Consider the following 15954-nt stretch of genomic DNA (forward strand, 5'->3'; position numbering starts at 1 on the left):
CAGATAATAATCATGAAATTTCCAGCCATCAGAGGTTCAAGCACAGATATAATCTATATAACTGACAGTGCTGAATAATTCATGGGATGGCAGGAATCTCCATGTTGCTAAATGGTTTTCTCTTTGGCAACAGGTTGTGCATGTTTTATAACAAAAAAGTCATCGCAACACAGCATTTTTCTGTGTGACAAGCTACAAAGAACTGAGCTTCAGGAAATGACTGCTAGAATGTTTTGGATAATCGAAGATAAAGAGCTGACAAAAATGACAGATTATTCTGCAGATAAATCATATAAAAGTTTATGGTGCTCAGTGAAGCATAAAAGACAGTTTTAAAAAATTACAAAGGATAGATATTTTAAAAATTTACTAATTTTAAAGTTTTATTGAATTAAACTTATGGAAGATGGATTCTGGTCATGAGAAAGTGTTCTGATGTGTTGTTTACATTGAGCATTTACAGGATTGACAACCATAACCCTTTTTCCCTGAAACTGACAGTTCAGTTTTGGCTTTTTGCTTAAGCATTGTATACAACAGTCAAGTGAAGCCTTTGTTTTATTTAATGGTGAGAAACCAATAATTGTTTGTTTGCCAACTCTCAGTTGTACCTGTAGCCTCCTACAACTCAAATAAATGGCCGACGCTGTAGGAAAAGCCCCGGTCTGTTCTGGGCCTCAAGCGTCTTGCCTTACTCCATTAACCATAAATTGAATTATATAGCCTATACCTTACGACTAACCGACACAGACAGGAGGAAGACCGCTGTAAACCCTTCCCAAACAGGAGAGACTTAAGTTTGGAAGAGAAGAAGCGATATTTAGCTTGTCACGTAAGAAGCGTGTCAGCGACACCTATGGCTGTGTTCCTAAAAAAAGGTTATTAAACGTAGCAACACAGTTTTTTACAATGTGTCCATGTTTCGATATGCCGAAGTATTTTGTCCGACATGTGTTTCAGTAACAACACTGGTCCTAAAGCACTCAGCATGTTTCTCCAAAGCTGTTTCAAACACCGGGACATTGTCCACTGTTACTGTGGGAACTCGCCGCAAATAAAGTATGTCATTTTAAGTCCAGTAAAAAAAAAAATCACTGTACAGCGTACATGTATGGGCATCTGGTCGTGTTCTGCTCTCTAGCTGGTGGCCGACAGGATAAGACAATTGTCAAAATGAATTCTGTGTATACCCACAGGGTAAGGCTAAATAAATAAAACAGTACTGAAAAGATTTAATAATCAGTTGATAATAGGATATTAAAACAATACAAGTTTGAGAATTCACAAGTGTCATAGCAGTTCTATAGCAAGCTAAGCTTACAGCGGCAGAACGCTTTATGGCATTCCGTCGATATAACAACTCACCTTTACCGAATCGTGGAGTTCTAATGGAGAGAATGGAACAGCGAATTTGTTTGATATATAATCCGTGAATACGTCCCAGACTTAAAGTGACCGATATTCCAATACAGAATCAGCTCAATACATTGGGATTTGCCGAGGGGCAGTGCTTCCTTTAGAAGTGAGACGAAAGTGCAGTACGAACATGAAGCGCTAGGGGAACAACAGTTACCGACTATATTAATAACGCCTACTGTGGGTAACTAGACACTTAGAATAGAAATAGAATAGAATAGAATAGAATAGAATTTCATTATGCAACGAACAAAAACGATGTACAACAATATACAACAGCACACGATTCCTATGCCAAAAAAAAAAAAAAAACATTCCCATGTTCTAACACAACATCTGTAAAAGGATATGGACGTTAAATAAAGGCAGTGAGGAGAAAAAAAACATACAGTACATACATAGAGCACATACCTACACTTTAATAGGCTATATAATATATAATTAAGCAGGTACAATACAGAAAGAAGTTTGAAATTGTCTGTAAATGCCCAGGGACAGTGAAATATTAAATTTTATTTTTAGAAAAGTTACAGACCAGTTTAAACTTCTTTTTGTAATTTATCTATATGGCAGCGTTGATTGACACCATTGGATGAGAACAAAACTTGAACTGAATTAAGCTGGCACTATTGTTTTCTGTAGAGCTGCTTTACAGCCGAATCACAGCTTGCAACATCAACACTAATACTGAACTGCATTGAATCAACACTAAACTGACTCAAACTGAATAGCAGCATTGCTGCCTAATGTAGAGCTGCGTCTAGCTGACCGATTTACTTCACACTGTTATTGATTTGAACTAACCAAAGATATGAAGGACACTATTGTCTCTTAGCTATTTTCCAGCAGAACCGTCTTCATAGTATAAAAGTTTCCTTAATTGTTTTTGCTATTTATTTCTGTGAAGATGTTGTGTGGACGCACAATCTGTATAGTATAAAACACTACAGAAATAAGGGTGACTTGACTTGATTTCACTGTGGGCTTTAATTTAACAAAACTTTAATGATTACACTTAAAACTTGTTGTCACATTTCTATTATAATGTTAGTCAGCAGACACTTACATTCAGATGGTTTTTTGACTCATTTCATCTTGTTTTTTACTCATTTCACACATAACACTAATGATTAAGAAGGTCCTGGGGTCATGCTGAGTTCATGACCTTTGACTTAGACCTTTTTCCGGCTCCATGGGGCTTCACAAACATGGCAAAAGCAGTTGCATTACAGCTATTGCAAAATTCATGCCAAGTCTCTGGCAAACTGCTTGAGGCTGCAGACAGATATAAATATGAATGGTAACTGAAATGAAGCAGAGTTACAGCAGTTTCAGCCATTCAGGTTAATTTGCAGTTTTTTTTTCATTTCAGTTTTAGGGTAGACTGAGTAGATTTGAGACATGTGTACAGTTGAAACACCTTAAATAACTTGCATACACAGGAACCTTGAGCCGTGATTTTTACTCCACACATGTGTATTAATGTTGTCTTTGATCGTGGGAAATTTTAAATGTGTGCTTCTTTCCACTCCAGAGATATCGGGAAAAGTTTTCTCTTCCAAGGTGAGATTTTCATTTCACCATGTCCCTTTCCCAATGAATAGCTTATTATTCTTTTATGATTGTTAAACTTAACATATACCATTGCAAACATTACTCTGCACTCTAAAAATGGAGATATTTTATGATATTGTGCCATGCTGAATCTTTTCAGTTGGGTATGGTTAAGACACAGTACACACAGTGTCGTCAAAAATGGTTCTTTAGATGTTTAAAATGTTCTTTAAAATGGTTCTTTTAGGAACGGTTCACTGAAAGGTTCTTTGGGGAACCAAAAATGTTTTTTCTATAGCATCACTATAAAAATGACACCCTTTTGGAACCTTTATTTTTAAGAGTGCGTCAACTGTACCCGGACTGATGTCCTATTGCTTTACGTGCTGTTTAGTTGTACAGTGTTATGATATAAGGTTAAAAGTCACATTTACACATATGCTATGCAAATTATGGTTAAAAAAAAAAGATATTTGTGATATTTCAAATGTCTATTATTAATGGACATATTTTTAAATATAAATGTTAAAAAGGATAACATAGCATTTTAGGAAATATACAAGGTGGTAGGTGGGTACAGTTGATATACCCTTTATAGGTTGCTATGTATACAGTAACAGTTCAATCATAGAAAATAAAATGCATATTCACAGGCTGTGGGTGTGTACTGGTATTACCTATATTATGGGGACCAAATGTCCCCACAAGTATAGTAATACCAGTAAATTCTAACCTTATGGGAACATTTTTTTAGGTCCCCATGAAGAAACAAGCTTATAATTCATACAGAACGATTGAAAATGTAAAAATGCAGAAAGTTTTAAGTGATGGGTAGATTTATGTATATTGTTATTTTTACTGCTATGTCTACATTTGTACTGTTGGCCATATCTTTTCTAGTGGTAAATATTGTGTCCCTATTTTGTTTAACTGAATCTAAATTAAAGCAAATGAATAACTATAATTGTGTAATTTTGTGCAGTGATGAAAAAAGTAAAGTGTCTGTACTGTACTCAGTCTACCCTATATAGTGTAATCTTTTTTTTTTCTACAAGCAATGTGCAAGCATCAATGTATTTGTTAGTAAACATAAGAATTATTAGTTAATACACACTTGTCATATAGGTGAAAAAAACGTCTTTCACTTTAATAAGCAAAGATCACTACCTTGTGGACAAATGCATGTAGTGCACGTCTGTTTTCAGAGCATAGCGCTTGAATATGCAACAACTGGAAAGCGACCGACAGAGGGCGATACAATTTCAGAAAGATCTAAGTCTTGACTTTTTGTCCTTAGATCTTTGACGTGATAAAAATTGCAATAAAACTGTTAGAACAACGTTTGAATAATCTCGTCAGGACTTGTCATAACCTTTCTTCAGTTCATATTACTGGAGCTAAACGTTCTCTTCTCTGAGAAAAGAGAGAGAGAAAATGGACTCTATTTTGTAGAAACTGAAGGAGCTATTCTGAAACGTTTACATATCAAACAATCAGGGAGTGTATACAACACCTTTTTGGTTTTCTGCAAAGATGTGCAGGGTTCTAAAACTTGTCTTTCCAGTGTTAAGATTGTGCAGATGGTCATTATTCAGCACGCCTGTTTGGGCCCCTGAAATCATTCAGTTTTGTAGTCTGACAGATAGATGACTCGTGTTTATACCTTTTATACTGTTTAGCGAAAATGTGTTAAAGGACTTAAAATCTCTTTATTCAATATATCGCTCTGTGTAGAACTGTACAAAAAATTAAACAACAACAAACCTCTCAGAAAAAACTACAAACAATATTAACAAAGACAGTAAGCATACTTTTAATTTTGCCACTTGATTTAGTGATATAGCAATAAAGTTTGTAAGGTATTTAAATATATTAAGCTGACTGCTGTGTATGTGTAAATGCATGTGTGCTGTGTGTACAGATGGCCTGAGCATGAGCTTGAATAAGACAGAGCCTGTCCGACACTGACGTATTGTGAGCGTGTCGCTCTCAATATGTGAGGTAATGAGAACAGACTGACTTTTTTTTTCTGTATTCCCTTTCTTCTTTTCTCCTCTTCTCTCCCACTCTCTCTACTCTAGTGTATTTCCATCTGTTTGGAGACAAAGGGCCATGAGCCAGCTCCAGCCTGGGTCCCTGCTGGTGAAGTGGGCAAGCATAATGTGGCCTATCCCAGGGGCCACATTTCAACACATGGATCTGCCTTTGTACCTCACTGCTAGTGCAACACTCATTCTACAACACACACCTTTGATGGATATCAAGGGAATGAGTGAAAGGAGTAGGTTGAAGGTGCAAAGGGAGATGGGCTTTAGGCACTGAAGATGAGCACAATTGTAATGGAAGGAGAGGAAAGATGCAGACACTCCCTTACACTGCCTTTTAAATGCAGTGTAAGACCTGTGCACATATGGCTGCTTTTTCTTGTGTTTCTCCAGTCAGAAAACAAGAAGCTCCATTTGGAACAAATGGGAATGTGCTCCTGCCTATATTGTACCATTTTGGATTCTAGAAAAGTGTACCTGAATGATGATGGTGGGAGAAGCCACAAAACAGGACAATAGTGAATAGGATTCTGGGCCGTCTGTACACTTCCTGACATATGGTCACTTGTAGGTCTTTGCCATTACATAATCCATGGTGAACAGAGAGGCAATATGGCTTTTTCTCATGCACAAACACACATGTGCTGGCTGCATTCACAGTCTGTTACCCACTCAAAACAGGACTACAGCTGGCAGCTTGATTTGTTTTGGAGCTGCAGCATGGATGAAAATAAAGCAAATGGATAGGCCATATACCATAAATACTCCTCAGTAAGGTAAAAACTATTCTCAGCTGGTGAGCCATTTGGCCATGTGATGTATTTGGTTTAAATTTAGAGTGTTTTGCATTTCATTCATTTTAATTTCAGTCCAATTTAAATTAGAATAAAAACAGAATAAGAGCAAACGTATTAACAACCATTTTGACAGAAAATAAATCATTATACTGTCAGATCTTTCTAGTGTTGGAAAGTATGACAACTGTTTTCATTCTTTGCTTCTGAAATCAATGTTAGAGTACTACATGATAAATTAATGGGTAATTTACAATACCAGTGAAGTAAAATGTCAGAGGATAAAACATTTAAAACACATGAAATTCAATAACTCAAAAACACATGAAGTTCAATAACTAATCTAACAAATTACAAAACTGTTATTAGAACGTGTATAGAACGTTCTGGTAAAGAAAGAACCTTGCTTTGACAAAGTAGAAAATATTTTTTTGTTTAAATCATTATTATTATTATTTTTAACTAAACTCATACTTGATTTGGTGCTTCATGGGTGTAAGGTCACTGCCTCTCTCCAAAATCAGGAAAAATTCTGATCTTTACATGACTTTATTGAAACTGGTGTTTTGTTGGCTATATGACACAGTATTTATGTTATAATGCACTACAACTTGTACTGTCAAATCCTTTTAGAGACATCAGCCTATAATAGACACAAAGTTAATTATCGTCTGGAAAAAGCATGTTAAGCCCTGGATTACAAGAGAAGCTCTTTCAAATCCTTTCTGGTGGTCTCAAGACATTACAAAGTTGCATTATCCGTTATTATTCAATCACTGAGCCAGTGTTTGAATTTGAGTGCTGATGTACAAGAGTAAATGTTCTTTGATTGATAGCAGGTGAAAAGAAGTTTAAATTAAACAGATATTAAATCAAAATATTTATCAAGAAAAGTGGTTCTTCTAAAACCACTGACTGTGAAATTATAAAGGTAAAAATACTGTGGTCAGAGACAAATGAGGTGATAATCACACATGCATAATATAATGCAAGTGATAATCACACATGCATAGTTGTTTGCTTAAGAAGCTATACTGCAACTATATTAGCTTTCTGATTCCTTTTGGATGTGAGAATTCAGTTAGCTTGTATTATAGATACAATAATACATTTGTGAATTCTTTGAAAATATCTGAATTTCTGCATTGATTACTCATAAAATGAGGACTTTTATCAATCTTACTAAACTAATAGCACAGAAACAATTGTGATTTTCTAAATTTTATAAAAGACACTGAGTGATCATTGACAAGGCAGACTGAACAAAGTAAGTGAACCTCTTTGTTACACTGGAAAAAATGTTAAGCTAGAAATGGTAACATCTAAATTATCTGGTTTTATTGAAGTCAAAAATATTATTTAACATACTGAATCAACCTAAATACATTAATTTATGCAAACAAAACTAGTTTTTATGTAAATCAGGTGGAAATAGCTATTTAAAGGTAACAACTGCTGGTCACTTTTTAGTGTAATTTCTTAAATATAATGTTTTAGCACCCTTGTTTTTACTTATATATGGTATATTGAAGTGTTATGTATACATAAATGTATAATATAATAATATATGTTTAAATGAAATGTAAGAATAAAACTAGATCTCTCTCTCTCTCTCTCTCTCTCTCTCTCTCTCTGTTTCCCACGGGAGGTGCCAGACGGCCAGTAATTTGGTTGTCTTGGCTCGTCTGGAGTAACACCTGCCCCCTCTCTAGGGAAACGGCCTTTCAGCCAAGAGGGAGAACAAGGAGCAGCAAGCACACGGATAGCAAAACCTACACGACAACGCGACTGACCACTCTGCATCATTTCCTTTGCGCTTCTGACTGAATTCACATCTCTTGGAACGTCAATTAATCGGAGTATCCTATAAAGCAAATTACGTCACAAGTATAAAAATATGTCACTGCTAATAAAGAATAAAATTTGCATGACATATTAGTCAGAAGCTCAAATTTAATCTGTAAGAGGCCTATTTAATTTTTAAATAAGACTAGCCTATATTAATTTATTATTCGGTATCTATGATTAAAGAATCAAACATTTTTTTATTGTTATTTTATTTAAAAAAAAAAAAAAAGAAAGAAAAAAAAAAAAAAGAAAAGAAAAAACGAATCAACATCAAAATATGAAAAACAAAGTACTTTGATTAAAACAAAGCTGTCACAGCAACTCTACTACAAAATATGTGCATAAAGCAATAAAGGGCACGACCCTGAAAATACAAGATAGATCTTTGGATAGCAGATATATTTTTCACTAAAAAATCAACTCACTATAACTTAATCTAATTTATTGTATCACATGTTTTAGTGGGATTATGAATATAAACATCTCAGACATCGGCACGTGAACACACAGAAAAAGAAAATGTAAAATTTCCGATGTAATTTTTGGTCATACAGTAAATTGCCAGTCTATTGTCTCGTAAACCATAGGTCTACAATTCAAATGACATAACAGACCATTGATTTAAATATCTGTTAATCAAAAAGATTTCTTTGTATTGAATTTGTTGTTCTAATGCATGACAAACTGATGAGCAAAAACAGCCAATTTATCTACCTAATTGCATCACAAAATATATAGATATATTAAATCAATAAACACTAAAGGTGCAAGTTGATGCTTAACAATTTCATCTTATCATTACTGAATGACAAGATCTAACACACATGGTAACTTTTCTTTAAGCTACTTACAACCAACGTACATTAATCTAAACAGCAATCTTTCAACAAATAAAAATGACGTGAAACATATCAAAATATTTTCAACAAGTATATAATAAATAACAAATAAATATTTAAATGGGAGTGGTTATGGTCACGATGTCATAATTCGAGTGGCACTTATACGTCATTTCCTCCTGAATAAACAACTACTAACTAGATCTACCGAGCAGCTATTAGAGGAGGAGAGGGGCTGGTTTATTCTTCACTGTTCCACAGAGTGATGCAACGGGGTTTCTCTGTACTTTGACCTGCTATTAAAAACGCTCTACACTGGTGTGTCCATATACACAAATAACAAGATAGGTTATTCGATTTGTTTTAAGTCCCTCTCGACCTTATTGCATCATTTATTCTGTGTATAGCTTAAAGCAGGGACCACAGTCTTTTAAATGGTTCACGACTCTTTGAGCAATCACCATTTTTGGTTAAAGGGGGTATTATCTTCTCTCTACGCTATAATATCTCATTACAATCCATTAATACCTGTCTAAAGTCTAATGAACACTTGGGTGATAGCCATCTTATGTGGTTTCGGTCTCTTCCAATTGCACTTCCAGTGTAGGTAGCGCAAAAAGCTGCAAACTGCGAAATTAGGATACCATGCTTGCTGCAAACAGGCCTCAACGTGTCCTTGGATTGCGTTACACATCATTAAGAGGGGCCTGTGCTAAACATCCAACACATGATTTAGATATGAAATGTAACAAATAGCTAGTCTCAGAATTTCAATCTTGGACAGTTTTTTGTCAGGGGGCAGTGTAGGTAACAGCTTCCTCAGTTCGGCAAAGGCAACGTTGAAGGCTTCGACCCGGATTCTCTCGCGGGTGGCGTGGGCTGAACGGTATTTCGCTGTCGCGCGCCTGCGCCTCCTCTTTTCCTCCCTGCTGAGGGCTTGTGGGGCCAAAGACTTCATCTTGCCCTCTCCCTCCATGGGCTCGTCCGTGATGCAGCCAACCTTGATATCGTTCAGCATAGTTTCAGCATCTGACTGGCTCCACGGTAGATCAGAATCAGTTTGTTCTGGACTCAGCATCATTTTCAGTTTCAACTTAGTTAGAAATGTCACAAGTCCTGAAACACAAATATTTAATAATTACAGCTGGGTTAATAAAACAACAAACGGATTTTAGTTTTACATAGTTTTGTAGTTTTGTTAAGGATCTTTATCTGTCGTTTCTTTGTTTCTTTGTTTCTTTGTTTGTGTTGCCCAAACATGTTTATGTTCTCCAAAAAAATATTTTTATCCTTTGCTAGACAAATACTAACATTGTCATAAAAGCTCTCACACTAAATTCATTGTACTGCACTGTATTTGCAGAAGATGCAGAGCAAGCATTGTGGTAGGCTACATTTTAAAGCATTTTATAGCCTGCTGCTACTATAATTATTGCGGGAAATGCGTTTCCATTTTCAACATCTAATATTCGATCAAAAATAATTTATAAAGAGACAAAAATGTCATTGTTAAAAATAGTTTAGCATTGCTAACAAACGATGTGTAGCTATAATGTGCTAATAACACGCACATACCCAAAATCAATTTAAAAAGGACAAATGAAAAATGCACACCCTCTTTGTTGCCCTTCCTACATACAATATTAAGTGCAAATATGATAATTCTCGAGTCACGTTCTGCAATTAAAGCCATCCATCTGTCACACTATAACGCTTGGCGCGTGCTGCCTGACAGGACAAAACGGAACCAGAATAATAAATGGTTCAAAAGGTTAACATCTGTTGTGGGAACTTTGCTTTTAGATCAGCATAAATTCTCTCTCACAGTTGATAATGGACAGTCACAATGATTGTAAACAACATGTATCCTAAATATTTGCAACGTCTACATGTCTTATTAATTGTTAGTTTTGAAAACAAAACAAACAAACAAAAAGACTTGAAGGACTGCGATATGAGTTATTATAACCTTATGAATTACATAGAAGAAAAGGTGTAAAGCAACAGTTCTACAAAGCATTTGCGGGAACACTTTTCAAAATAAGTGTAGCCTAAAACAAACTTAAAAATCTAAACATTTAATATACAACACACATTTTGGAATTACTTATTAACGTCTTTATAAGCTTATATGCTATATAAGCTATAAATGTTACTACTTTTGAAAACATTCGAGCAGATACAAATACTTATTATACAGCGGTTAAATATAATTGACACGAACAATTCAACAAACCGTGTTATGCGCTTGACAGCTCTTGAAAGAAGATCCTTTTCCTTTACAAGCTGTCCAACTCTTTACTCTATCCGCGTTTCTTTCTGTTATTTCTTTCATGGAGCATCCCACCGTGTTAAATATTTCTTCACTTGCACTTTGAAATCCTCCGAAAACAAATTGGGTAAAATCTGTCTCTGTCAAAATTGTGATGCTGAGCAATTCTGCCTTTCACTGTTATGCGTCTGTAAAAATAATGGATGATGCCTTGAGATAAAAATTTGGAGGTGATGCCTCGTGACCCTAGACTCTAGACAATAGAGATGGCAGTGTCGATAAGATTGTAGAAAAAGTACTGAAATGTTGTCAGTCCTCTTAAGAAAGACTGCGATTATTGGAAATGAACTGGCGATAAAAAACAGCCCTCGACTCGAAAACCATCTCCGGTAAATCCTGTCTTCTCTTCTATTTCGCTGGAGCTCCGTCGTCTGGTCGGGCTATAAGGGATCAGGGTATGAGAGAATAGTTCTTAGTAAAAGCTCTTCAGAATGACAGAGGGTTGGAATATATTTGTGAGGTGGTATTGTCTAACACCGCCCCTTCGCATCATACCTTCCTCTTGCCCCTCTCCACACATCATCTCCTCAAGGTCCACGAGCAGAGATGTCAGACCGCTGGAAGACACAGACACACACTTCCTTCATGATCTTAACTCAGATAAGATGCAGTAGTAATGAAGACACAGAGAAAAAAATGTATTTTCAAAATATGACAAAACATGACACGTAACAGTATGTTGCTGTATAAACACGTCCGTATTTTGTTAATTGTGGAATATAAGAGACAGCTCAAAAGCACAATAAACTTTTTTTAAACGTATGGATTTGATTAACTTGTAAAAAGTTGTTCAAATCTTCAAGCCAACATAAACTAAACCAAGACAGCCCAAACAATTGTGCACAAGAGGTAACACAATGACCGATGGAGAGTCCACAAAAGTTGTATGACTGTTGGAATTGAAGCAAAATGTCGATCATAGTGAGAGCTGGGGACAAGTGGGCAGTAAGGACAGGGGGCCAGTTGGTGGTTCCAGATGATGCTGAGGAGACCCTGCTGGATTTGTGGCTATAGGGGAATCAAACAGGCAGGTTCAGATGGTATGTACAATATGTAGAATTCCCAAATGTGCAATGAACAATTGCCCCAACAATTGCCAACTTTTATTAAAACCCCTTATTGCCAAAGTAAATTGCATTTTTTCCAAAGCTTTTCAGCATCAGTGTTTTCCTCGCAATAGTGAGATTATGCGACTCGTGTCACACTATTCCCCGATCACAAAGAAGTATGTGTGTTTGTTGATCAGGCATCTGTGTGTTGTGGTGACCGACCATGCCTAACAAGCTGATTAAAACGATGAGGGAGGCTCCACTGACTTGCTGTGGCCCTAAGCCACAGAAGGGAGGGTTGGGAGACAAGGGCTAGTTGCAACTTGCTTCATATTGCCATGATGTATGAAGACAAAGAGCTGGTGGTGTCAACGGAAGAATGGGGTGGGGGGTACTGTGATAGACAAGTGGCCTTAAGCCTTGTGTCCAAGTTGATATGACTTTTGTGTCTGTGTGCACGTGTGTATCAGAGGCATGTCATACGACAACGGAAGAGCTATACTGACAGGAAGCACACAGGGAGTCGGTGTAATTGCAGAGGGTCAGAGGGGCAGACAAAGACCTCTTGTCCTGCAACTACAACTCACAGAGCTCTGTGTTAGAACAGAGCAATTACAGAACACAAACAGCTTAAGAACAGCTGAATCACTCTCACTCTGGACTAGAGTCACCAGTGCCACACTGACCTATGATCTAAGATGGTAAGTTCACTTGTACTCTCTGTGGTGCCCCTTTTATCTTCACCAATGTGTGATTTCGTTTGGACATATTTTTGCATACGGAATTGTAATATATGACATGTATTGCCCTATATCAAGAGTGATATAACATACATTATATATATATATATATATATATTAACCTTGAAAAGTAGTTACATTTGAAATATAGGAAACAAAAAAATGACACAGGATAGACACAGGGAAAAATTACAAAATTTGACAAAATATGACACCCAAAAACAGTCAGCATTTCAAAGTCCATTTGTAAAGTCATAATTATTTGTTTGTGGAATATAAGGGAAAGCTCAAACTCACATTAAACATTTTTAAATGTATGGATTTGATTAACCTGTTGAAAGGTGTTAAATTTAAATTGTACATAAACTAAACCAAGATTGTCCAAACAATCTGAGGACCTTTGTAAACTTTTCTTTCAAATTGCAGAGCGAATAATGGAAAGTCATTAACCTTGAAAAGCAGTTACATTTGCAACATCACACATAACTTGTAATAGATGAGAGAGTAATTTCACTAACAGTTATCTAGGTCAGAGATGATATGCTGTGAAGAGAGAGTTACAGAGTACAGAAATCAAGAGGCAGATAATATTTAAAACAATGATAAAACAATGTCAATCTTTATATATATATATATAAATATATATATATATATATATACACACATATATATCAACATATATTGATGGGTTTTAGGATGGATATTAATGTATTACATATACATAAACCTATATATTTGTATTGGCCAGATATATGTGTTGATATATTAAATTGTTTTAAATTGTATTAAATTGTGACTTTTAGGATTATATGTGAAAACGTAATATTTGAACACAAATGAAACTGAAGACTGTGGATAACCAAACAGCTGCTGATAGCCATTGACTTTCATTATCTGGAAAAAAATATTATGGAATTCAATGGGGACTATCAACATGGTTATCAACATTCATTAAAATATATTTTCTTTTGTGTTCAGAAGTACAGTACAATGAAACTCATGCAGGTTTGGTACATATTAATGGTGAGTAAATTATAACAGAACTTTCATTTTTGGATGAACTATCCTTTTAAGTTAATCACAGATACATCATAGAATAAGGTAGTTTAATTATAAATGGTTTCCACATTCATTTGCTTAAGTGTCACATGAGGTCAGTGAGATATATCCCAAATCTGATTCTAAAAAGTGTTGAATTTACTGCACTAAGAATTTGTTTTCCTGTTCTAGTGACCAGTACACTGTAATGAGTTTCAACCCACTAAACTTGAAACCGTAAGTTTAATTGCTGCCTTAAATTAAGTGAAACCAATCTATGCATAAAATCAGGAGCTGTTTAGTGGCCCTATTTAGGTTCCTAATGCACTCCTACACTGCATCTAAATGGAGGCTCTTATGGCAACCATAGTTGTAATTCAAGCCACATAACCATGTGTTGTGCATGTGTGTTATAATAGATTGGCACATCCTTTGCCGTATTCACCACTTCTGGCTTGCCGTTTACAGGGGCAGCAGGCTGTGGTAATGACAGTGGAGCTGGCCAGTAGCGAACAGGAGGTGTAGGTGTGAGAACAGGGGGCCTGTGGTCCCATGTGAGAATGTGACCATCACCGTGGCCCTAGCCAGCCCCTTCTACCATCTGTAGTCTCAGCAGGGAGCCCACACACACACACAAATGCACACAAAGTGCAATACACAAAGAGAGAGAGGCACTGTGTATATTAACATCCACAAGGGTCTCTAGCGCCTATGTGCCACATCATCCTCATTTACTTAGTTGACAGCTTTTTACAAGACAACTGCTCATTGCTGTTTGCCAAACATTTGGATTAATTGTGAAGTTTGAGTCAACAGTATGACCAATTTACACATACAATAAAGCCAACAGAATCAGTGGGGAGAAATCTCAGATACATAGCATGGGATATGTGTTGCAGTCTGGAGGCCCCATTAGTCAGCTAGTGATTCAGGTGGGTGCAGATGTCTAAGCATCTGGATGCGACAATCCATGATCTCTCATTTCTCACTTCCTTCTACATTCTCTGATATTCTAGACACCCCCTCTTTAGTGCTGCCCTTTAGTTTACCTTACATTTCTCTCATTTTTATCTCTGTATGCCGTGTTTCACAAAGTCTGTCTCTTACTATTCTTGACTCCTGGCCCATTTCACTACATGTAGCTTCTCGAAAGATTCATTCTACTCTTGTCACGCCCTTGCTCTGGCTCTCCTGCCCTTGGCTTTCCTCCCCTCTTATCGTTGTGGCCCTTTGGCTTGAGATGCATGTAGCAGAATGGGTCACCCCTTTCTCTCTCTCTGCACTCCTCTTTAACCGACTCTTGTCCTTTTGCTCCAGCTGGCTGATGGGTTCATTAAACTCATCGCCATGCCAATCCTCCACGATGCTTCAGTTAAATCAAAGGGGCATGTGAGCAAGTGTATATGTGTAGCTTGGGGAGGGGTGGCTTGCTGCTCCCTTGGCATCTATTTTCAGTGTTGGGAAGGTTACTTTGGAAATGTAATAGGTTACAGATTACAAGTTACTTGATTTAAAATGTAATAAGTAGTGTAACTTTTCAATTACTTTATTAATGTAACATTACTTTTAATTACTTTTTGATTACTTTTCTACATTTCTAATATTTTCAACTGTTAATCATTTTGAAACATTTAAACCAGGCAGAGTTAGCCTTACAGTAGCACTCAACACTGGTCACTTGAATTAAGATTATAATAAGTAACATACATCTTTATTTTGCGATAACAACTGGCTGAATGTACATTACCTTATTACATAGCTGCTTGATAGATTATTTAGATGTTTCGTGTCAAAATACTTAGACACGAAACACTGATCTGAGTTGAAATATTTGAACGCAAAGCTTTCATGAAGAAATCAGTTGCTAGCAAACGGCAAAGTCAAACTAGACATTTTAGGGATACAGTGCAGTCATACCAGTTTTCTTACACAACATTTCACCACATACATAATTAAGTAGTAGTTTGTTAGTTATCTTATAATCCATTACAATGTACAAAAAATGGCAGCAACAATAGAGCAAGTCCATAATACCAATATGACAGAATTAAGAAATTGTACACATAATATTGAATTAAGCTTTAACATTTTATTAGCTAACCAAATGCAAAGCTTCCACCAAGAAAAAAATAACGAACATATAGCACTGACTTAAGTTGTCCCGAAAGAGTCTGAGCTGTGTAATCATTTAATTTAAAGCACAGCCACCACAAATTCAGAATGCTTTTTTTACTTATATTTTTGGGCTTTTTATGCCATTTATTGCGATCGGACAGTAGAGAGATGACAGGAAAGAGCT

General features: G+C 36.1%; 2 protein-coding genes across 3 annotated transcripts in view; both read right to left on the minus strand.

Moving 5' to 3' along the window:
• LOC127166411 (vang-like protein 1) overlaps positions 1-1521 on the minus strand; it is a 67286-nt gene extending 65765 nt beyond the window's left edge. The window contains exon 1 of the mRNA XM_051111662.1: positions 1366-1521. The gene's annotated coding sequence lies outside the window, so the exon portion shown is untranslated. The remainder of the gene's footprint in view (positions 1-1365) is intronic.
• Positions 1522-7874: 6353 nt separating this feature from the next.
• LOC127176822 (helix-loop-helix protein 2-like) lies at positions 7875-11244 on the minus strand. Of its 2 annotated transcripts, none has more exons than XM_051128659.1 (2): positions 10733-11244; positions 7875-9612 (listed from the first exon to the last, which is right to left on the minus strand). In XM_051128659.1, the coding sequence occupies exon 2, from the start codon at positions 9575-9577 to the stop codon at positions 9209-9211; it is 369 nt and encodes a 122-aa protein (XP_050984616.1). In that variant the 5' UTR covers positions 9578-9612; positions 10733-11244; the 3' UTR covers positions 7875-9208. The 2 variants fall into 2 exon arrangements, with proteins under 2 accessions (XP_050984616.1, XP_050984690.1); XM_051128733.1 differs by having other exon boundaries at positions 10721-11244.
• Positions 11245-15954: the final 4710 nt, after the last annotated feature.

The sequence above is a fragment of the Labeo rohita genome, chromosome 1 (genome assembly GCF_022985175.1).
Source record: "Labeo rohita strain BAU-BD-2019 chromosome 1, IGBB_LRoh.1.0, whole genome shotgun sequence".
In the NCBI taxonomy this organism is placed as follows: domain Eukaryota; kingdom Metazoa; phylum Chordata; class Actinopteri; order Cypriniformes; family Cyprinidae; genus Labeo; species Labeo rohita.